Source organism: Diabrotica undecimpunctata, chromosome 5, assembly GCF_040954645.1.
Source record: "Diabrotica undecimpunctata isolate CICGRU chromosome 5, icDiaUnde3, whole genome shotgun sequence".
Taxonomy (NCBI): domain Eukaryota; kingdom Metazoa; phylum Arthropoda; class Insecta; order Coleoptera; family Chrysomelidae; genus Diabrotica; species Diabrotica undecimpunctata.
The window spans coordinates 155,287,156-155,311,031 of NC_092807.1; the positions used below are offsets into that span (position 1 = coordinate 155,287,156).

A 23,876-nucleotide genomic window follows, 5' to 3' on the forward strand; every position below is an offset into this window, starting at 1 on the left:
ACAGCCATAGCAGCCAGTAGCAGAGATCCAAACCTGGCTGCAAATCATCTGCAAAGTGCTCTGAATATTCCAAAGATGGTGTATAAAGTGGAAAATTGCGCTAAATCCCGACAAGACACAAGCCGTTATGTACAAACACAGGAAAAAAAAACCAGACAGGGAGATCACGGTAGGAAACACCCCTGTAGAATGGACGAACGAGGCTAAATACCTCGGAGTCATACTAGACAGTAACTCTCTCGACAGAAAAAATTAAAACTTTAATAAAAATTTTTGCCGGGATGTGAAGAAATTAACCAAGAAGAGATACGTGAGTGGTTAGCAGCCGATGACTCAGAAAGTGAATTCATCGACCAGGACATCATTGATATGGTTCTTCATTCAGACAACCTGAGCGTATTAGACGACGAAGATGACAACCCAACAGACAACAGGCAGCACGAGACCGCCGACTCGCGCTGCCTTCAATGCCGTAGAGGTAAGAACTTTATACAGTAGGCCTAATTAGTTAGGGACACGATTAGGTTCTTAATTTTTGTTGTCTTTGCACAAAGATTTGTCCTTTTCAGATTGCTTTATGTTTCGTCGAACAATCGAATGAGGCAAACTCATGACGTTCTGCAAATGACCGATGAAGAGATATAGCTGCAAAACATCGTTGTCAAACAAAAACGCAAAAGAAAATAAAAGATTTCTTTACAAATGCATGTTAAACTTGTTCATTTTCCTTAATTTTATTACTTTATTCTGTATTTACTTATTAGAAAACATTACGAAATCAGCTCATAGTATTTTTTAATACTTATACTTTGACCAAGAATACTATAAAAAACAATTTTATTTTTAACCGAAATTCTTGTTATCCGAAATGGTCTCCTTCCCAATTATTTCGGTTAACGGAGGTTTTACTGTATGTCATTATTGGTCTTTCACTGGCTTTATAAATTCTTGACTTCATCTCAGTGTTTATGTATCTGTGTCGCCATATAGTGTTATTAAGGCATCTTGGAAGTCTATCTGCTTTTTGTACTTGATCTTTCACATCATTGTACAGGTTGCCTAACTGGACAGTGTAAATCATAGGTATTTTATTTTTACTACTTGTTCAATACTGATGCCATCAATTTTAATTTTACATCTGGTTGGTTCTTTGCTAACCACTACTGTTTTAGTTCTCTGAGATAAGATTTTTATATTAAATTCTTTTGCTCTTATGTTAAATCTGTGGACCAGTCTTTGCAGACTATATTTATCTTGGGCTATCAATATTGTGTTTTCTGCGTAACAGAGTATTTCGGAAATTCATTCGGTATCCTGAATTTAATTGCTGTTTTTCTGTTCTTCAGGTTTTCAAGTATTTTACAAACTTACAGTACATTTATATTAAGTTCTTCGTTTGTGGTAATTTCTGGTGTTTCCGGTTCTAGCATCGCTTGTTCGTCCTCTGCATATGGCTTTTTTAGATAGTCAATCCATGTATCCTTTTCTATGTGTTTTGGTTCTAATAGTTCCTTTAACTCTGTTCTTTGTCCTCTTATGAAGCGCCATATTTACTTTTGAGTAAAAAACTCAAAAACATAACTCCGCCTACAGTTTTGTTGGGTCAATTGAGTAGCCCGACAGAAATGTTGCCGGTCATAAGCCCGGATAAAGGAGGATGGTGTCTACAGCCAAGCTAGCACCCTACTGATAGACGTTAAAACCATACAGCTTATAGGAACACGATTAGGCCTCAAAACCACGGAAGCCTCGGATTATTGATACAAAGTACATCCTAAAGGATTTCCACAAAAAAAGACAAAATTGTTTAATTTAAAACAGATGCCGTCTGGACTAGTGCAGCTATAAAATTTGTGAAAACAAAAATGGCAATGCAATTTTTTAAAACACTATCACAAAATACCAAAAACAAATCCAAATTTAAAAACGATTATTGTTATAAACTAAACAAATACACCTGTTTTTAAAACAAAAAATCATCATTATTTATCATATTTCACAAGTGTTTTGTATAAAACTTAAGAGGTCGCTGGTTAAATGATATTAGATAAATAATTATAAAGTGAAAATGCGATATTTTGTTTGTGAATAAATTAGCGACAAAAAGCAAACACAACTGTCAGTAAATTACGAAATTTACTGGTCTTACTCATTATTGATGTTTGTACAAAGAATATAGACTTACCCTTTAAAATATTGCAGTCGTATTCTTAGCCAGTGGAATATCGTTGGTACCGCGTCGGGGCGCCCGCCGACGCTCGATGGCGAAAACCTATCACACACACTAGGTCCGTTTGGTTCGCTGTCTTGAGATGAAGTGTCGAAATTGCAGGTCAGAAAAGAACATTTTGGCCGTTGGGTGGAAGAGGATACATCAATAAATCACCTTATTGTATTATGATTTTGAATGCGATAATTTAAGTTAATTGAGACCGTAATACGAAACCGTACCCGTGTGTGCATATTTGTGACACAGAATACAAAAGAGAAGTCAAATTCTTCGTACTTATAACATAATAAATGAGACAATCAGTTTAGCAATTTTACAGGAAGCAATATATTTTACCAAAGTCGTTAGAATACATAGCATTGAATTAGATCACATTACAGTACCGTAACAGAAAAATATTAAATGTAAAAATATGAAAACAAATAGTATATACTTTCCCAAACAACAAGTGATCAATTAAATTACAACTTCTCGGATATTGTTAGGTAACTTCAAATCCCATCACCAAATAGAGTCATGAATATACTTCGGCTAAAGGCTAATAGAAAAGATAATCAATTCACAAAATCTAAATATACTAAACGATGGAAGAACCACAGGTTTGACATTCACACAGGAAATTCGACAGCAATCGATTTATCTATATGTGAATCAACTATAACACCAATATTAACAAAAAATGTTATTCCTTATCTGTATGGTAGTGATCACTCTCCCATCAGAATCTCTTATTAGTCATCTTATACAAAAATAAATAACTTTACTACTAAATGGAATCTAAATAACGCTAACTGGGATAAATATAGTGAAATGATAGAAGCGAATATCACTGACCTACAACAAACACCGTTCTTAGATATAGATAATGATTTACACACATTTATATCCTTAATTCTCTCGCCTCGCAAAGGCCTAGGAACACGTGAATCTCTTTTTTTACTTAATATACTAATACAAAGATGCCTGGACGTCAATCAAGATATATACGCATGTTTTATTGACTGTAATAAAGCATTCGATAAAGTACGACATAAACATTTAATGAATGTCCTGAAATCAAAGAAGATTGACTACAACGATCTCAGGATCATATCAAATTTATACTATAAACAGCAAGCAAAAGTACGTGTTAACGAACAGCTGTCAGAAGAAATTGAAATTAGATGTGGAGTAAGACAGGGATGCGTATTGTCGCCAATTCTTTTCAATGCCTACTCCGAAGAGGTCCTGAAAAAAGCTCTTGAGGGTGAAACAGCTGGAATAAAGGTAAATGGAGTCCCCATTAACAACATTAGATATGCGGACGACACTGTGATCTTAGCCGAAAACATTGAAGAATCTTCAGAGACTGGTGACCAGAATAGCAGAGTATGGAAAAGAGTATGGTCTAACAATGAATGTCAAGAAGACGAAATTTATGAGATTATCGAAAACTCAAAGAAATAACGAGAATCTTCTAATAAACGAAACCAACGTCGAACAAGTGGACAAATATGTATACCTGGGAACAATGATTAACTCCACAAATGATTACAATCAGGAGATAAAAATAAGAATAGAAAAGGCTAGAGCAAATTTCAACAAAATGAGAAGAGTTCTATGTACCATGGATTTAAAACTGGAACTAAGAGTTAGGTTGGCGAGGTGCTATGTTTTTTCGACTTTATTTTATGGAATGGAATCTTGGACCTTGAATGCGACATCAATGAAAAAACTGGAATCATTTGAGCTGTGGGTGTACAGAAGAATTCTGAAAATATCATGGACAGAACACGTCACAAACAAAGAGGTTCTGGGAAGGATGAACAAAGAAATGGAAATTTTAAATTCAATAAAAACAAGAAAATTAGAATATCTCGGACATATTACACGTAGAGAGAAATACACCTTGCTCCAACTGATTATGCAGGGAAAGATCCAAGGAATGAGAAGCATAGGAAGACGTAGAATGTCATGGCTGCGCAACCTGAGAGATTGGTATGGATGTACATCAAATGAACTTTTCAGAGCAGCCGTCTCAAAAGTCCGAATAGCTATGATGATTACCGACCTCCGCCGCGGAGATGGCACTTGAAGAAGAAGATATCCTTAATTACAAACCCTGCAGCACAACATATAGTTGTGATCGGATATTGTTAGGTGACTTCAAATCCCATCACCAAATATAGTCATGAATATACTTCGGCTAAAGGCCGAATAATAGAAAAGATAAACAATTCACAAAATTTAAATATACTAACCGATGGAAGAACCACTAGGTTTGACATTTACACAGGAAATTCGGATTGGTTGACGTAGAGTTGACCTTCTGTTATTCTTTTCTTGCTAATTATCATAAGCTTTGTCTTCTTAACGTTTATATTGAGTTCATAGTGTTGACTGTAATACGTGATTTTGTTCATAAGGACTTGTAGGTCTTCTAAGTTGTCCGCAAATACTATGGTGTCATCTGCATATCTGATGTTGTTTAGCCGGTAACCATTTAGTGGTTGTGGTTGCTAGTGGTATTAAAATAGTGATTAAATCCAAAATTTAGTTTAAGTAGCAAACTGAATGGAATAACTCTCAATCAAAATTAAAAGAAATTTAACCATCTACAACACGTGCAAGAAGCAAAACACAAGCAGGACCAACCAGGATAGAATTGATCGATTACGTTTAGTTCATGCATGAAAAACAGATGCATATTTATTTTATGGAAAGAATCAGAGAAAGAAAGAAGTCAAATTATGGGAAGCAATGAATGATCTCGGAATCTGACAAACACTAATAAAAGCAGTTAAAGCACTATACAAACAAAATAAAGTAGCTATTAAATGTGGAAATAAAGCCTACAATCCATTTAAGACGACAAAAGGACTTCTACAAGGCTGTGCTACGTCCCCTACTCTGTTTAAAATATTCTTGGAAAAGACACTCAAACCATGGAGGAGAAAGTGCGAAGGAATGGGCATACCAGTAAGAGACGAATACCTATACACCTTAAGTTTTGCCGACGATCAAGTAGTCATCGCACAAGATAAAGAAGATCTCAGCTTTATGCTCAGAAAACTAGAAGAAGAATATAAAAACAACGGAATGGAAATAAACTTAGAGAAAACCGAATACCTAACAACAGAAAACAAGGATATGAGAAACCTGGAGATAGACGAGGGAAGACAAATAAATGGAACAGATAAATTCAAGTATTTAGGAACCATAATATCGAACCAGGGAACAACAGAAGAAGATATAAACAACAGACTGAGACAAACAAGAAACTGTATAAGACAACTAAACTCAGTGTTGTGGGATAAGAACATTACGATAAAGACAAAAAAGAGAATATATAATACCCTGACAAGAAGTATCCTGACATATGGGTCCGAAAACTGGACAATAAACAAGAGAAATAGAGGTAGAATAAGAGCAGTAGAAATGGAGTTCCTGAGGAGAAACTGTAGACTTACAAAAAGAGACAGAATTGAAAACGCAGAGATTAAGCGGAGAATGGGAGTGCAATCAGACATAATCGACTATATAGACGAGAAGAGACTATCCTGGTACGGCCACGTCAGAAGAGCGGACAGAGGACGCTGGATAAACAAAATCACAGAATGGAGCCCGATTGGAAGAAGAAAGAGAGGAAGACCCCGAAGGTCATTCAGAGATGAAATCGACGAGGCTATGGAGAAAAGAACCCTGCGAGATGGATACTGGAATGACAGGGAAAATTGGAGAAAACGGTTGAGTGAAGGAAGACGATGAAAATTGTGGAAATCCTTAGTAGTAGTAGTAGAAAGAATCAACCGGTATGTGATAGATGTAAATCAACTCTAAGTGTAACACACTTATTAAAATGTGCACAATTAATGCAAAAAAATCGAAAAATATTCTTTCCGACGATCTAAAAACATTATTAGACAAAAATTATGACATGAAAACTATTGTAAATGTCCTTAAAAAGACTCACGTTTTTCATCTATTATATTAATTCATTAAATGTACCTTAATGTAATTTATGTGGCTTGTACCTATTAGCAGTTTATGCGACTGATAATAAATAAAAAAATGACTGCAACTTAGTTAAAGCATTCTGTTGAGTAAAGACATAAATATGTAATAAAGTACGTAGTGTGCTTTTTTTCATTTTTTAAATCACTTTCAACATCTGCTTTTCTACTGAACTTTAGTTCTCGATTTCATATTGATTAGAAAATAGACATAAAAAAGCCGGAGCCTACGTTGAACCGTTCTTATCTACTTTGCCTCTTAAAGCGTAAATTGAACTTCAGGTGTTCGTTTAAGTGGAATCTTGCTGGAAATTTTTGAATGTCGTGATTCGTAGAAAATTGGATTAGATTTGTTTAGCGAAAACAGTTGTTTTAATTTTTTTTGTGTCGACTTGTTTCGTTGCCATGTTGTCCCAATTGCTGCTTCTGAAAATAGATTATTAAAAGTAGTTCTGTAACTAACGTTGAAAATATTACTAAATTAGAAATAATTTTGAATTTAAATGTAATAGTTCGTAGTATAAATTAAGGCAAAATCAAAGGAATAATGGAATAAAGGAGTCCATGCCGTTTATAAATTCGGATCAAGGTTCAACTGAACTATAAATGAGCTTTTTAGATTAGCAATATGATAACTATAAAAGTAACAATTAAAATAAGAATTATGTTCGCATATAAACATGTTCGCATTTTAAATATTTACATAGATATTTATTTTAATACTGTCTTAATTATATAACGCCAATAGAGTTATATTTTTTATAGTTTAATTACGCAATTATTTTGGAAAGTAGTTCCATTGCACATAATTCCAACTTTGGAATACTACTACTACTAAGGATTTCCACAGTTTTCACTGTCTTCCTTCACTCAACTGTTTTCTCCAATTTTCCCTGTCATTCCAGTCTCCATCTCGCAGGGTTCTTTTCTCCATAGCCTCGTCGATTTCATCTCTGAATGACCTTCGGGGTCTTCCTCTCTTTCTTCTTCCAATCGGGCTCCATTCTGTGATTTTGTTTATCCAGCGTCCTCTGTCCGCTCTTCTGACGTGGCCGTACCAGGATAGTCTCTTCTCCTCTATATAGTCGATTATGTCTGATTGCACTCCCATTCTCCGCTTAATCTCTGCGTTTTCAATTCTGTCTCTTTTTGTAAGTCTACAGCTTCTCCTCAGGAACTCCATTTCTACTGCTCTTATTCTACCTCTATTTCTCTTGTTTATTGTCCAGTTTTCGGACCCATATGTCAGGATACTTCTTGTCAGGGTATTATATATTCTCTTTTTTGTCTTTATCGTAATGTTCTTATCCCACAACACTGAGTTTAGTTGTCTTATACATTTTCTTGTTTGTCTCAGTCTGTTGTTTATATCTTCTTCTGTTGTTCCCTGGTTCGATATTATGGTTCCTAAATACTTGAATTTATCTGTTCCATTTATTTGTCTTCCCTCGTCTATCTCTGGGTTACTCATATCCTTGTTTTCTGTTTTTAAGTATTCGGTTTTCTCTAAGTTTATTTCCATTCCGTTGTTTTTATATTCTTCTTCTAGTTTTCTGAGCATAAAGCTGAGATCTTCTTCATCTTGTGCGATGACTACTTGATCGTCGGCAAAACTTAAGGTGTATAGGTATTCGTCTCTTACTGGTATGCCCATTCCTTCGCACTTTCTCCTTCATGGTTTGAGTGTCTTTTCCAAGAATATTTTAAACAGAGTAGGGGACGTAGCACAGCCTTGTAGAAGTCCTTTTGTCGTCTTAAATGGATTGTAGGCTTTATTTTCATATTTAATAGCTACTTTGTTTTCTTTGTATAGTGCTTTAACTGCTTTTATTAGTGTTTGTCGGATTCCGAGATCATTCATTGCTTCCCATAATTTGACTCTAGGTATTGAGTCATATGCTTTCTTTAGATCAACAAAGGCCAGATGGACCGGTCTACCTTTTGCCATTTTCTTCTCTATCAGTTGTTCTAATGTGTACGTATGATCTAGGCATGATTTTCCTACTGTGAACCCTGCTTGGTCTTCTCCAATTTTTCCTATTATTTCAGTTTCTAGTTTTTCCTTAATAATTTTCCCGTAAAGTCTATCTACCGACGATATTATACTAATTCCTCTATAGTTTTCACATTTTTTCCTGTTTCCTTTCTTATGTATGGATGTGATGTATGCTTGTGTCCATTCCGCAGGTATTTCTTCTCCATTTAGTTCTCTTTCGAACATTCTATGTAGCATGCGGAATAACTTTTCCGTTCCGTTTTTAATTAGTTCGTTTGATATTCCTCCGGGTCCTTTGGCTTTTTTGTTCTTCAATGTCTTGATTGCTCACTTAACTTCTGCCAGGCTTATTTCTATCTGGTCGTATGCCCCATTTCCTGCATGATCTATATTCTCTTCCTGAAATTGGGGAGGGTTTTCTGTAAGTAGTTCTACGTAGTATTCTTGCCACTCGTTTTCACTAATTTTGCCGATCTGGGTTTTCTGTCTTATTTCGTTGAAGTGCTTTTAATATTCGCCATGATTCTGAATTTTTCATTCCTCCGATATGTCGTTCTATCTCTGTGCATGCTTGTTCCCATCGTTCGTTCTTTTCATTTGTTACTCTTTTCTTTACTAACTTTGGAATAGTGAGTTTATTTTTGAGTGGAGCAACACGAGACTTAGCGGTAATTAAATTACTAGACACTGAGTTGTCACTATATTGGGCAATAAGATAGATGCAAGCCCCAAAAGCGGTTAGGCTTGCATCACAGAAACCGTGGATATCAATTTTTGTGATTTTTATTATTTACTTTAACGAGGGTAGTTAAGAACGTTTTCCATTTTTTAAATATCACTTGATCGGTGATTGGGTCATCCTAATTTACCCTTAGTTTCCAAAGTTCTTGCATGAGTAGTTCACCGTTAACAATTAAGGGATTAACTATCCCAAGCGGGTCATAACAGGAGCTAATGCAACTAAGAACTCGTCGCTTAGTTATTGGTTCCAGGTCAATCGAAGTATTCGCGGATATTTTTATCGTATCTACTATTGGGTTTCATTTTAATCCTAAAATTTTGTATGGCGCTTCCTCTAAACTCAAATCAAACTCTACTGTATCAAATTGCGAAATTTCTTGCAAAAAAGATGGTACGTGCGAGCACCACTTGTGAAGATAAAATCCGTGTTTATTTAAAACAGCATTTAATTCTGAATAAAGCTGTCTAAGTTCGTGAAACTTATCGGTTCCTCCTAGGATATCATCCATATATGTTTGCTTTAATAAAGCTTTAGATGCGAGTGGAGCTTGGGGCTATGTCCTTAATAACTCTAGTAGCTAGAAATGGAGAGCAATTGTGATCGAAACTAACGCGAGATAATTCAATACACTTGAAATCTTCTGAGGGTGAGTCCCTCCAGAGAATATTTTGTAAATATCGATGATGCGGAGACATTTCTATCATGCGATACATTTTATTTATGTCAGCGATCAAAATAAATTTATAAGTCCGAAATCGACATAATATATCAAAAAGGTTGTCTTGCACTTGAAACCCTTTGAGAGTTAACTCGTTCAAAGATGATCCGGAGCTGGATTTTGCGGAAAAATCAAATACTGCACGAAATTTAGTGGACGAAACTCCCTCCTTAATAACAGCTCTATGAGGGATAACATATTTATGTTCATTTAAACAATAAGTGAGTGTAAGCGGTATGACATTTGCGTGTTCTAAGGATAAATACTCTTCTATTGTCTTTTTGTATTCTCTGAAAAAACTATGGTCTTTGGAAAATGTTTTCTCTAGTGTGTAAGCTATCTATCATTTCAACTTGATATCGACCTTACTCTAAAATTTTAGTAGTAGCGGCGAAGAGCGTGTCGGCCATTTCTTCCTCTTCAGAACGGGAACATCGCGAGGGAAGTTCCTCTAATTCCCAGAATTTTTCCAAAATTGAACATATATCTTTTTCTCCACCGTCGGAACCTACGGTTAGATTAATTTCGTCTTGAACAGATAAAAAAGAATGTGTTGTTGGGACACGATAATTGCCTTTTTGGTGGCTTGAATTACTAACTGGCCCTGCAACTACATAGCCGAATGCAGTTTCTAGAAGCGTGGGTTGATTATGACCTAGTGAAATAAGGTTGCCTTCTACTATGCTAAAATAAAGATCAGCACCTATTAATATATCAATATTGCTGGGTTCCCAAAAATGAGGATCGGCCAGCTCGTGTATTAGATGGTCGGGTATTTTTAAACCATGAGGGTTTAAAGCGATTTGCGGTAATCGCTGAGTAATTCGATCTATTACTGAGCAAGAAGCATCAAATTGTTGATAAGGATTAATTTTGGAGTGTAACACAATATCTAAAATTTCATTTGATTGAACAAGGCCATTATTTCCTAGACCGGAAATGGATAATTTTTGCGTTCTAGTGAGATACTGCAATCGATTTGCTAAGTCTTTCGATATGAAACTTTGCTGACTTCCTGAATCTAAAATTCATTTGATAGAAAATGGTTTACCCGTTCTTGAATATACTTTTGCCTGAGCAAAAGTACATTCAAGATTATTCAATTATTCAAGGTAGGTAAAAGGATTTGGCAATTATTTTTACTAAGGGCGGATAAATTAGTAGTACCTATAGATGAACAAACTTGATTACTAGCGATATTTGTGTCTGATACCAATAAATTAGCGGGCGAATTTTGAGTAAGAAAAGTACTATTTTGTGTTAGAGAAGGATTGGACAAATGAGCGTCTCTAGTAGAAACGTTAATTCTGTTTCCATTATGTCTCAGAGATTGACTATTTTGTGATACATTTTGAACCCTTTGCTAAGTTCCAACTCGCGGCGAATTAGTTTCTAAATGAATGAGCGAATGATGATTCCTACCACAGGACTGACATCTAGACAAGGATTTGCAACTTGACAAGATATGCATATTTGACAGACAATTAAAACAAAGAGATTTTGATTTAACAAATCGATGTCGCTCTTGCGTCGATAATTTTAAGAATTTTGTACACACGTATGTGGAATTCGATCGTTCATTGCAATAACTACAATATTTACCATCGGAGCTCCTGTTCTCGTAGTCGAATCAGACACCTTCGCGTGAAAGTTTAGCTTGGGAGAATCTTTATGTGAGTTTCTACTAAAACTATTACCGGGTTTTGAGCTACCGTCGAACATATTTAAATTTTCCAGTATTGTATAGCGCTTTTTTAAAAATTCAAAAAATATATCTACCGAGGGGAGCGCGGTTAACCCTCCATTCCACGGGTGACTTTCTTGCGACACAAATACACGGGTGGGGTCTATCAGGACCAAATTTAAAACAATATTCTTCTTATTAAAAAAATTTTTTTTTTAACATTTTTAAGGAAACTTACTGATGTAACGTTGTACTACCTAAATGTACATATAATATGTCTATCAATATATATTTTTATAGTTTACTACGAAATAACTAACACCATTATTTTTTTACAAGAGTTTATTAAAAAAATCATGAACGGCAAAATACAAAAGAAAAATATAAAAGACGACAATATTATTATTCTATAGAATTACAGTAATACAAGTAAAAAGGATACATCCAAAATTAAAATTAGAAACAGAAAATAGAAGGGGTTAAATTATGTAAATTTTCTTTCTACATGATCAGCACAAAATGCTTTTATATGTTCCATACATAACCAGTTTTTGTACAATTGGCAAAAATGCCTAGTTTTTCTTTTTTATATAATACTTATACATCCCAGTTTTCGTGGGGCTGGGTCATCCCTCGTCATTTGCTCAATTTCAGAAAATTGTGCAGCAAGTAACTGTGGTGTTCTCTATATACGCATATTTAAGGCTCGTATTTTCATATTTTTCTGGACTAACGCAATTCCTAAAGACTTCCTAAAGAAACAATCGACGAGAAAAACGAAATTCTGCATTCGTATTATTGGATCTCAGTATATAATAAATGCATTTATAGCTGCAATATTAACCAAGCCATAGTACAAAACAAGAAACGCCTGGTGGGGTCTGTCAGGATACTTTTGCAGGTAGCGATTGAAGGGATTCATACAATTTCACCAAATTATGCTTAAATGTACTATTCAGTGCTATTAAAAGGTACACCAAGTCTAGTAAAAAAATACAAAAGAAAATTTAAAAAATTAAGCAATTTCATTTATAGTTGTACTGATAGACCCCACCCGTGGGAAGGAGGGTTAAATCTCGTTCACTTTCAAAAGATCGTCGACTTTGAAAGTCCAGTTTTTTCTCTAGCAAAAATACGAGAAGCGTCTCAAAGGTAACTTGAGTAGATAGTCTAAGATTTTTTATTAAATCCAGTGTTTTTTTACTTGTAGATATGTGTAGACTTACAGCGATACTGCCAAGCAGCGCAGTCGATTGGAATCTACTTTTTACAAGTAGTTTCCTTTTACCATAAAAATCAATTAGGCTTCAATTTTGTAAATATTTATTATTATTTAATGTTGTAAAGAGCTGCTTCACGCTAATAACCCTCGGGTTGATGCGAATTTGTTGTAAATAAAAAAAGGTTTCAGCAAATATATCACACTTTATTTAAAAGTTATTATTTATATACATAATTAGGTAAAACAAATATGTAAAATTACATAAAAAAAATAGTTATTAATTGTTCCAATTATACCGTCCGGTGTAAATATTATATTTTGTGTTTACAGGCTCGTCAGCGGTTCTTTGAGCTTTTTTTATTTTTATATATGGCAGGCTGCTAACCTAACCCTACAACCCTCCTCCTTTGGGCTTGGGGTATTGTTGGGACCGGCAACATCACCCACCAAGCTACTCGATCCACCTAGTGGGCAATGCAAAAAGTCTATTGAGGCTAAAAACCGAAGTAAAACAGGCATTAAGCCTATTTATAAAGTAGGAAGAAGAAGAAGAAGTGTTTACAGGGATGTGTAAGGTTACACTAATAACAATATAATAACTTTAGGCGTTGTACATATACTAAAAATGTATTAAACTAAAAACTATCTTACTTTTAAAATTACTAATTAGTAACTAAAAATTACATTATTGAATACTTGTGCTTTCCAGATATTTTTCAGTTAAATTTATTAACGTAAGTTTATACAACTCATCATTGGTAATTTTTGCGTTGAGAATTGTATCCCTAATGTTTTTTCCGATATCTGCAGGTTCTTCAAAAGTCTCTATCGTACCATTAGACGATTTTTGAAGGGCGCCTTCAGAAAATCCTAGTTTCATAAACGAGGCTGCAAAGCAAAAACCATAAAACGCATATTTGTTCCAGTGTTCTAATAGCGTTGAGTAGGGAAATAGTTTATTTGCATCACAACTTAATTCTTTTAAAGATGTTGCAAGTTGGTCATAATAACATTTTAAAAAGTCTGATGCTTTATATGGTATGTTTACGCTGGTGAAAAAGTAATAGGTTAAATCTAGAACGGGTGAATGTATTCCGGCAACTTGGAAATCAATCAACATTGCATCTGATATAGATCCACAACTTTTATCCTAAAAATAATAAAGAACATCTTACAAAAAGTTTAAGTATATTTGTAGATTTAAATAGTAAAAGTTTTTTCACCTGTTGAAATGTACAGCTACGATAAAAAAACTGATACGACTCTTACAGCGTATTTAGTAGATAAATGAGCAGTGTATTTTGAAGGATAAATACTTTTATTATTTATAAACTGTCACTGTCACTGCCAAATCTAAAAATTTGTCAGATAACTTATTCTGTTCAACCTCAAAAAATAGCTCCACATGCTAGCAAAGAAATAAAAGCAAGAATTGTAACGAAATTAGAAGATGGTTGGTCAATACCTGTCGTAGCGAACTATTTTAAGTTAAGCAGAATAACAGTTTTCAATATTAATAAAAGATGGAGAGAGCAAGAAACTCTCGAAAGAAAGCGAGGTTCTGGAAAACCAAAAATATCTAATGCTCATGAAGATCTTATGCTTTTGGAGAGATTAGAAGAGAATCCTTTTGAAAATGCGAAAACTGCATGAATTATAACACAGTTTCCAGGAAGAAAGACAACAACTTGACGCAGAATTAAAGCATTGCGTCTTAGGTACCGAACTGCAGCAAGCTCGTATACCAAGAAAGCAAGCAGCAAAAAACCAAGACTTATATTTGCTTTAAACCATCAGCTAAAAAATCAAGATTTTTGCCACAAGGTAATATTTACAGATGAGTAAATGTTTAATTTTTTTAAAAAGGGCAAATATATTAAATTTTCTTTAAAGTTAATTATCTCAAAATTATGTTAGTGTGGGATGGATCAATTCTGCATAACTAGTATAGTATACTATATATATAAAAGTACGCAAGACTGCATACCTTGGACACATACTAAGAAATAATAAATATAGTCTTCTGCAGGTCATCATGCAGGGTAGAGTCGATGGCAAAAAGGGAATAGGTAGAAAGAGGAAGTCATGGCTGCGAAATATTCGAGACTGGACAAACATGACTGTAGACGAATTATTCCACGTTGCAAAAGACAGAGAAGCTTTTAAAAATGTGGTCGCCAACCTCCGTTAATGGGGACGGCATAGGAAGAAGGACGTATATTATAGTATAGTATAGTATAGTATAATATAGTATAGTAATTATATTTTTAATAACCTAATAAACGAACTTGGATACAAAAAAAACAAGTAGGCGACAGATAACAAAAATCGTAGCAAATTTAGACGTAGACATAGTGTCCTTAAAGAATTCCAAAGTAACTTTTCGTATTTATATCAGATCTTACTTTTAGATTATTAATTTTATTGATTAGATCTTATCTTATTGATTAAGCAGTCTCTACACTCTGGAAGTAGACTTGGAACCTTGACGCCGTTTGTTTCAACTACATTGCTATGAAAATAAAATAGATTGAAATGAAAACACTCAGTACAAAGTGCAGAGTACCAATAGCGGAGAAAATTTAAATCCACCAAATGTGTACTCAAATGTTCCAAATAATTTAGTCACATTAGCACAACTTGCAAATAATTATCCTATTCTACCTGATCAGTCAAATATAGGCGCAAGCTCAACCTAAGAATCAAGCCCGTAGTACTAGTTTATGCACTACGAGCCTATGCAGTTGCAGCCCATGCTGCACTAGCCAATACAGCATCAACTTATGCAGCATCAGCCAATGGAGCGGCCGTTAATCCAAAACCAGCAGATGCAATGCACTTAAAGTAAGTACCCTTAACAAATGGAAACAAATCTTACATAAACCAAGATAAACTATTACCTGCAACCATCACAATTACAGGAGACCAGTTCAACCCCTAATAAAAATAAACAGACAACTGGGATAGGAAACATAGTATATCAAGAGGTCACTAAACATAAAACAACTGATGATGATGGTAACTATGAACCGAATGACTTTCAGAAAATCAAATCGCATAGACATCTCAACGAAAAAGATAAAACGAAAGGCCAAACAGTTTGAAAAAATCTGCACGTCCCCGAAATCAAAGTAAAAACATTGAGTTTAAAAGTAAATTTCAACTATATCAACAATATCTATAAAGATACAACTATAAACAGCACTAACAAAGCTGAACAAAAAAAAATATAAAATTCCACCAATTATTCTATATGGAGTAACTAAAGATATCCGCCAATGCTAAGACTCATTCAAGAAGAAATTACAAACTTTACGTGTCAGCCTCTAATATGTAAATTAAATCATATCCACACTAAAAGAAAAAGGTCATAATCAGGCGTTTCTCAAGGTAGCGTTCTTAGGCCGTTCCTTTACCTACTATTTACCCCTGATTTGTCTACTGACAATAAAGTACATATTATAGCTAGATTTTCGGACGATACCGCAATAATGGCGGTACCTACAGCCAGATCCCGTTGTTCAGCTCTGAATCTAAATCAAGCGACATAGTATTCACTAAATGCCGTAGCGATTCGCCTCAAATATTACTCAACAAGGCTTACCTTCTAACGGTAGATACTCTTAAGTGCTTAGGCTTAGATATGGACAAGAGACTCGCCTAGAAAACTTTAATATGAAAAAAAAACATCTTGATAACACATATAGAATATTTTATGGGTTACTCAGAAGAAAGTCTTAGTTAACATTGCAAAACAAACTACTAGGGCACTGCTACAAAATTCAACCTAGCTATCATGGACTTATTTCAAAACAAGGTCAATAACTGATGCGCCATGGTTTGTAAGCAACAAAGACATACTACAAAACCTACAAATACCAGCTGCATGTGAAGTGATAGTGTCACATAGTGATAAAACAATATTCACATATACAAAAATATTTACAAGGATTAGAGAATTACCCTAATATGTTAGCGTTAAATATATTGGACAATAGTCAACAAATGAGACGCTTGAGCAAAAATTACCAACAGATTTACCATTATTGAATGAAGAATCGATAGTTATAATATTCATGTAGAGTAAATATTTATTGAAATATTTCTCTTCGCGCCAATGATGTAAATATTGTTCTGAAGCTATTTTCTTATAGCATGTTAAAGTACAGTAGTAAAAATTAGCAAACGTTAGTAAATTAAACAAATTTGGTTTTTTTGTTACTTGGTGAAAAATTCTTCAAATAATTTAATTTTATCTGACTCATTTATATTGACAATTCAGACATACAATTATACATTTTAAAGTAGACGACTTTAAAATGATATTGCCAATACTGTTGAGTTGCGTTACTGGGACGACTTTACTTGTAATATATCAGTCAGAAAAAAACATAGCATGTAATTCGTCTTTAAAAAGACAAACACATGCCATTATAACAGTAAAAATCTCCTGTTAGTGATTTCATAGTAAATTATGAGGGAAAAACCAGGAAAAAAAACCTCATAATACTATTCCGACATGGTAAGTATTTAGTTGTGCATTTAGTTTGTATCCTCTATATGTTACCGACTAAGTAATACTGATATTTTCCTTTTAATAACTTCCTCTTTTAATATGGGTAACCAGATCCTACTACATTCTGCCGAGGAATTTGCTACACAATTGGCCTTATTTAGCATAATTAGAGCCGCTTCTTTGATTTTTTCCTTTTTACCATCGGTTTCTTTTAGGACTATATTTGAATCATTCCTTTGAACCCTATGTTCATTATCCCATGCGTGTTTACATATTTAAGATCTAATAAATTCTCTATTTTTAATCAAGGTTGATGTTCACTTATTCTAACATTTAATGGCCTTGATGTTTTACCTAAATAAAACTGATCGCATTCACAAGGTATTTATAAATGCAATTCTTTGTACTTTCTTGTTCATTGTTAGGTTTGGTTTTAGAGAAAACAGATCTCAATGTGTTTGTTATTTTGAATGTTGTTGAAATGTTGAATTTATTTTCTGTCCTTTTATGTTTTTCTGATAATCGTTTTATGTATGGTATTGTTATTTTCCTCGTATTATTACTTGTGTATGCTGTAGGATCTCGTTCTAAGTTGTTCTGTTCTATTCGGTCGATTGTTGAAAATTCCTTATTTATAAACGATAAAGGATAATCATTTTTTAACAAAACAGATGTGAACAACTGTTTTTCCTCCAAGAACGAATTTTCGTTAGAACAAGTAACTTTGGCTCTATCATATAAGGATTTGATGATTCCCTTTTTAATATTAATATTGTGATTTGATTTGAAATTTGAATATTTGTTGTTGTGTGTTGGTTTTCTATACACCTGAGTATCATATCCAGTATCGTTCTTAGAGATTAAAACATCCAGGAAAAGTGGTGTGTTATTATATTCCTTTTCCATGGTAAATTTTATTGTCTCTTCTTTATTGTTTATATAATTCAGGAATGTGTTCAACAACTCTGATCGATGAGGCGATATAGAGAATACATCATCTACGTATCTCCACCATACAGTGGGTTTTAAATTTTATTTAGAAATAATATTTGTTTCAAAATCTTCCATAAATATATCGGCTAATAATGGAGGTAAACAGGATAATGGAATCACTAACAGGAGCTTTTACTGTCATCATGGCATGTGTTTGTCTTTTTAAATACGAATTACATGCTATGACTTTTTCTGACGGATATTCTTAAGTTAATTTTAAAGGCAATATCATTTTAAAGTCGTCTACTTTAAAATGTATAATGTATGTCTGAATTGTAAATATAACTGAGTCAACTAAAATTAAATAATTTCAAGAATTTTTCACCAAGTAACAAAAAAACAAAATTTGTTTAATTTACTAATGTTTGTATTTGACAACGATTTTCGAAGTGTTAATAGGAGGAAAACCCTACAAGCAATTGTTGAGTATTACTGACTTATCCTTATACAAACTACCACGCTATCCTATGCAGACCACATAGTCCTTACAGTGGACAATCACAAGATGCAAAAATTGGTAAATGTATGAATAGCAGAGAAGTAAAAATAATAGAAATATTAATTTAAGTTTTAAAGTCAAAAATGTAATGACAATAGCATACCAAAGACAAAAATTAAAGAAGGTCTCAATGTTTAAATGACATTTGAGGAAGTCTCGACAAAGATAGTATTAGAAACTAAAAATGTAAAAAGAAGAAAGAGACGACCACCAAAAAAAAATTTGGTTAAATGAAAATGTAATAGCGGTTAAAATCGGAGAGACGAACTACACAGAAATGAAAATATATCGGAAAACAAAACAACAATGGAAAAAAAAGTTTAGACACCCACACAGCAAAATATCCTTCACACTAGGGAATAAAAAGAGTTAAGATAAAAAACAAATCAAAATTGTCTGTTGATTTTTTTACGTGACTCTCTGTTGTAGAAAGGAATATCCTTTTTGGCTCCAATGTGGTATGTCTTTGTTAAATTTCTTTGCATTACAATAAACTTCCAAAAGTTATATTTAAAACATACTACTATAAAAGTTTTGTTTATTATAAAATACAAATGATATTCTTTATTATACGAGTAAATTATTTTTTAGAAATAATTATTGATTTCCTACCTTAAATTTATACATGAAGTTAAACCTTTGAAGATCGCCGTGGACAACGACAACTTCTTTCGGCTTATCATCAATAATCTTCACCATAGTTTGTCCATTAACAGTTTTCATTAATTTCCTAAACTTCAATAACGTTTCTTGCTTGTTAGATTCTTCTAGAATATTTTCAATCTTGGACATTATCCCTTGAAATACATCGATCATCCCTGCTATAAATCCTCTGTTTATCATATTAAAATCTTTAGTGTGTTCGTCAAATATTTCTTTATGTAAATGTCTCAGAGCAAAAGAAAGTGCATGATACTGAGCTACGTGTTTTGCAATGACCTCTTGCCCTTCCGGATTTATCATTTCAGTTAAATCAAGTGCGCTCCAGCCAGAAAATGAAAGATTTTCCAAAACAATTATTTCATATCCATCTTTGATTAAAGTTTTGTAACATTTTGGTATCTTACAAAATTTATTTTTAATCTTCAATTCGGCCTGCAAGTTGTCGAAAAGAGGTACAATTTCTCTAAAAAATGTTGACTCGCGACATCCATTAGCAACCGTACTGGCATCTAGTTTACTTTTTCCAACTTTTATTGCTAAGGGAATTTCTTGTGCCTTTTCATGTTCATCTACAATACTCACTTTGGCAAATAGCAAATTTGAACCCATATGAATTGATTTATTGGAGTTTTCGTCAATTTGAACATCGAAAAATTTCAGATTTTCGGAATAAAATATTTCTTTTAATACTGGTAATATTATATCCATATTTCTAAAACAAAATTTAATTATTATTTAAAATAATTATATATATATAATTATTTTTGGGCTTTGTTTCATGGGGTAATAAACTAGAAATAACTTATAAATTTAATTTAATTTAATTATTTATTTCTTTGAATAAAAAAAAAGCAAAGCAATAAAAAAAAGCAATCAACAATACATATATATATATATATATATATATATATATATATATATATATATATATATATATATATATATATATATATATAAAATTAAAAAGACAGTCAAGATTTCCTTTCACGCAAAAATAGTCTATGTATCTGTTGATACGTATTTCGCTTTAATAAAGCTCATCAGAACAGTTATTCATAGGCTTTCTCAACGTGAAAATTAATCTTTTCCTGTCTTTGGGAAGCAACGATAAAATGGCTTCGAAACGGACGCAATAGCGACATCTGATATTAAATCCGTAAAATAGTTTCGAAACACAATTCAGATAACTGCCTTAATCTGAACCTTCTATAAATGCAAGGTATAACAGACGCTGATAAAGATGTTAATAGATGTTAATAATAGATGTTAATAGATGTTAATAGATGTTAATAGATGTTAATAATTACATATTTATATATATTATTGTGATATTTAAAGTCTTGGTGCGCCAAGCAATAATTAGCTAATTAATTTTTTTGATTAATTAAAATTATTCAAATGATATGATTATGACTCTATCACAATTTTTAATTCTTTTATCTCAGGGTTAAATTCGTGCTTCAATATCTATGCTGTTACATGTGAAAGGTAAGGTCCAGAGAATACCGGAATAATAAAAAACACATATGATCTAACACTATATATTGAAATAAAAATAATGAAATAATTCACACTCAAAAGTTTTCAATAAACAAATCTCATATAATGATTCTCAAAAATTTTGTTCTACGTACGTGAACAACCAAAATTAATGGTACAAACAATATTAATTGAAATCTCAAAATTCCGAACTATTCTAACTCTCCTAATCAAAATATTTATATCCTTTCTAAATTAAGTGTAAAAATTGTGTTATCAATATAAGAAAAAAACTGCAGAAAACAAAATATCTCTCTCTGATGATGAGTGGTCCAAATCCTTGTTCCTTATAGACTGTATTATCTCCTCTCAACCGCTCCCTATGTAATCAGCAATCTTACACAGATTGTTGCAAGTATATCGTCCTTAATGATCTCCTTCAAAAGCACAAATCATTCAAATTATGATAGCCTTTTCTCCTCTCGATAAACTGAATCTCTCGTTGGCCCGAGTGAAAAATGACTCTTGGAATATCTTTTCTTTACGATAAACTGAATCTCTCGTTGGCCTGAACAGTGACTCTTGGAATATAAGTAGAGAAATATGACTTACAATATTTTGCTGCTTCAGCTCCTGTCAGATACACTAACTCCACAAAAACTCACTAACATTCCACACTACTGCTTGCTACATTTCAGGAACCGCCAGAGAACAATCCCTGTTCCTCGTACAGACTTGGAAACCAACTCCCCTATATCTTTTTTCTCTCCTCAATCTCGCTAAACTTTCTCCCACACACTTATCCCACCTTTTTCAATCTCCGCCAATCACAACTCGTCACAATTCCCCCATTTCTTCATTTCGATAACAAACAAATTTTTACCTATAATTATAAATTTCCTAAAACTTATTTACAAATACTATTTTTCTATAAATCTTAAAAACTAACAAAAACCTCTTTCTATAATCCTCTATTGTCTTTAATCACTACACTAATGTATTTGTAAAAACCCGTTTCAATTTGTCTTTTGTTTCACTTAAACTTATGCGGGTCAACTGAAGTATAACAAAGAAATGATTGATGCAAAGCTTACATTTTGTTTGGTACAGGTAATTCAAAGATTTAATAACTTTCCTTCTCCGAAATGTTTGTTGGATATTATCCTACTTATCTGAATTATTTTACTGTTTTTGAACTTTGAAATATTTTTAAACAAACCAATATTTTCTTGATTTTACATATCATAACAATATATATATATATATATATATATATATATATATATATATATATATATATATATATATATATATATATATTGTTATGATTGTTTATTTTGACTTTAATCTTAGTTTACAGAGCCAATAAAAAAATATTACTTATTTGTTATCAAAAGTAAAATAAACTCCTTATATTACCTGTGTTCGATGGATTCAAAGATTTTCTAGTTGTCTTTTATCGGGATAGAGAAGAAGGATAAGAATAAAAAATATATTATATTACAAAAATTTACGTTTCTTTATTTTATATGAACGAATAAAACAATTATCAAATTCTGTCGTTATCTTATCAATCAGCATACAAGAAAATAAATCAAATTTTTATAATAATAAGATTTTAAATCTACATACATTTATATTAAGTTAAAACCAATTTTACTTAAATTTTTCTTTAGTTGAAAAAAGAAACAACAAAACTTTAAACTTTTAATTAGCCTAACAAAACCTCAGTTCTTAAATTTGAATGCTAATGACCATGATATCAAACCGATCCTTCACAGCTATAAAATTCAATTGTACAAAACACTTACAGCTTATTTTCTTATTGAGTTGTATGTTGGAACATACCCAGAAAAATTCAGTCTCCTCAACGATGTGATCTCTCCTTTTTGGCACCTAGGCTCCTTCCTAGCGTCTCTGCAAACCTGCTGCACTAACCAAAAACACCTGATGCACTTCTCCAAAAACTCAACTACTTATTAATGACACAAGGACCTCCTTTTGTCAACTTGATGCCGTAAAACTACTTTCACAAATCTTCACAAAATGCCAACGGTAGATACAAGGACCTCTTTCAATCTACTTGCTATCTCCTTCTGCAAAAACTATTCAAATCTTTACACAATGCCGGTATCCAACTCACGAACCACACTCTATCTTGAGACAAACGACTGTTTCCTTCGATTACCAAATTATAACTGACTTCTCCGGTTCTCATGATCGGCTCACAAATTCCCATTTAAAAACGACCTTCCAATCAAAAGCTCAAATTGTGTTTATCATGATTTTGGAAAAGCCCAATTTCGGTTTCAGAGAAAAACTAAATAGCTTACTTTAAAATTGGTTTTGTCAATACACAATTTATACATATTTCAAAAGATTAGAATATGGTCATTTAATACTCGATTATACAAACAATGAAAAGATTAACTTACAGGTAAAATGTCTTCTAATTCTAAACAAAGGTTTTTTGATAATTTTGTTTGAAACGGAAAAAGGTCGTTTCTATCCCTATCTACACTAAATCTTATCTTAAATTACTATATACAATTTGTTTATATTGATATCTTAAAATTTTATTTCGATGGATTTTTTTATTTATTTTTCTTTTGTTGGGAAAGAAGAAACATAACAATATATATATATATATATATATATATATATATATATATATATATATATATATATATATATATATATAATACGGTCAAGAGTATTATTTAATTACCAGTGAGTATTCAAAATAAATATAAACTATTATAATTTTAAAATTAAAATTAAAGCTTCAGTCAATGTTTATGTCAGGTACAAATTCGAATATTTATAATATATTGTGTGTATACTCAAAAACATTTAATTTATAATAGTTTAGAATGCAATATAATTTAACTTACACTTTACTATGAGCTGTTGCAAATTACGATTTGTACTGTCATTAACACTTCACTATTAATACAAACAAACTCTTAACATAGTTATCATATACATATATCAGATACCGGCCGTGGCCTTGATCATTTATCTCTCAACCAGTGCTGCCACGATTCAATGATTCGAACTGAGTAGTTTTGATTAAATATTTTTGTCTTTTAAACAATGGGTATCTCGAAAATAATCGAAAACATAGTTTTTGTAACACAAT

At 32.6% G+C, this 23,876-nt stretch overlaps 1 protein-coding gene across 1 annotated transcript; it reads right to left on the reverse strand.

Moving 5' to 3' along the window:
* Positions 1 to 12,767: 12,767 nt before the first annotated feature.
* On the reverse strand, positions 12,768 to 23,783 carry LOC140442023 (uncharacterized). Its single transcript, XM_072533059.1, has 3 exons — positions 23,629 to 23,783; positions 19,205 to 19,967; positions 12,768 to 13,734 (listed from the first exon to the last, which is right to left on the reverse strand). The coding sequence occupies exons 2-3, from the start codon at positions 19,961 to 19,963 to the stop codon at positions 13,270 to 13,272; spliced, it is 1,224 nt and encodes a 407-aa protein (XP_072389160.1). The 5' UTR covers positions 19,964 to 19,967; positions 23,629 to 23,783; the 3' UTR covers positions 12,768 to 13,269.
* Positions 23,784 to 23,876: the final 93 nt, after the last annotated feature.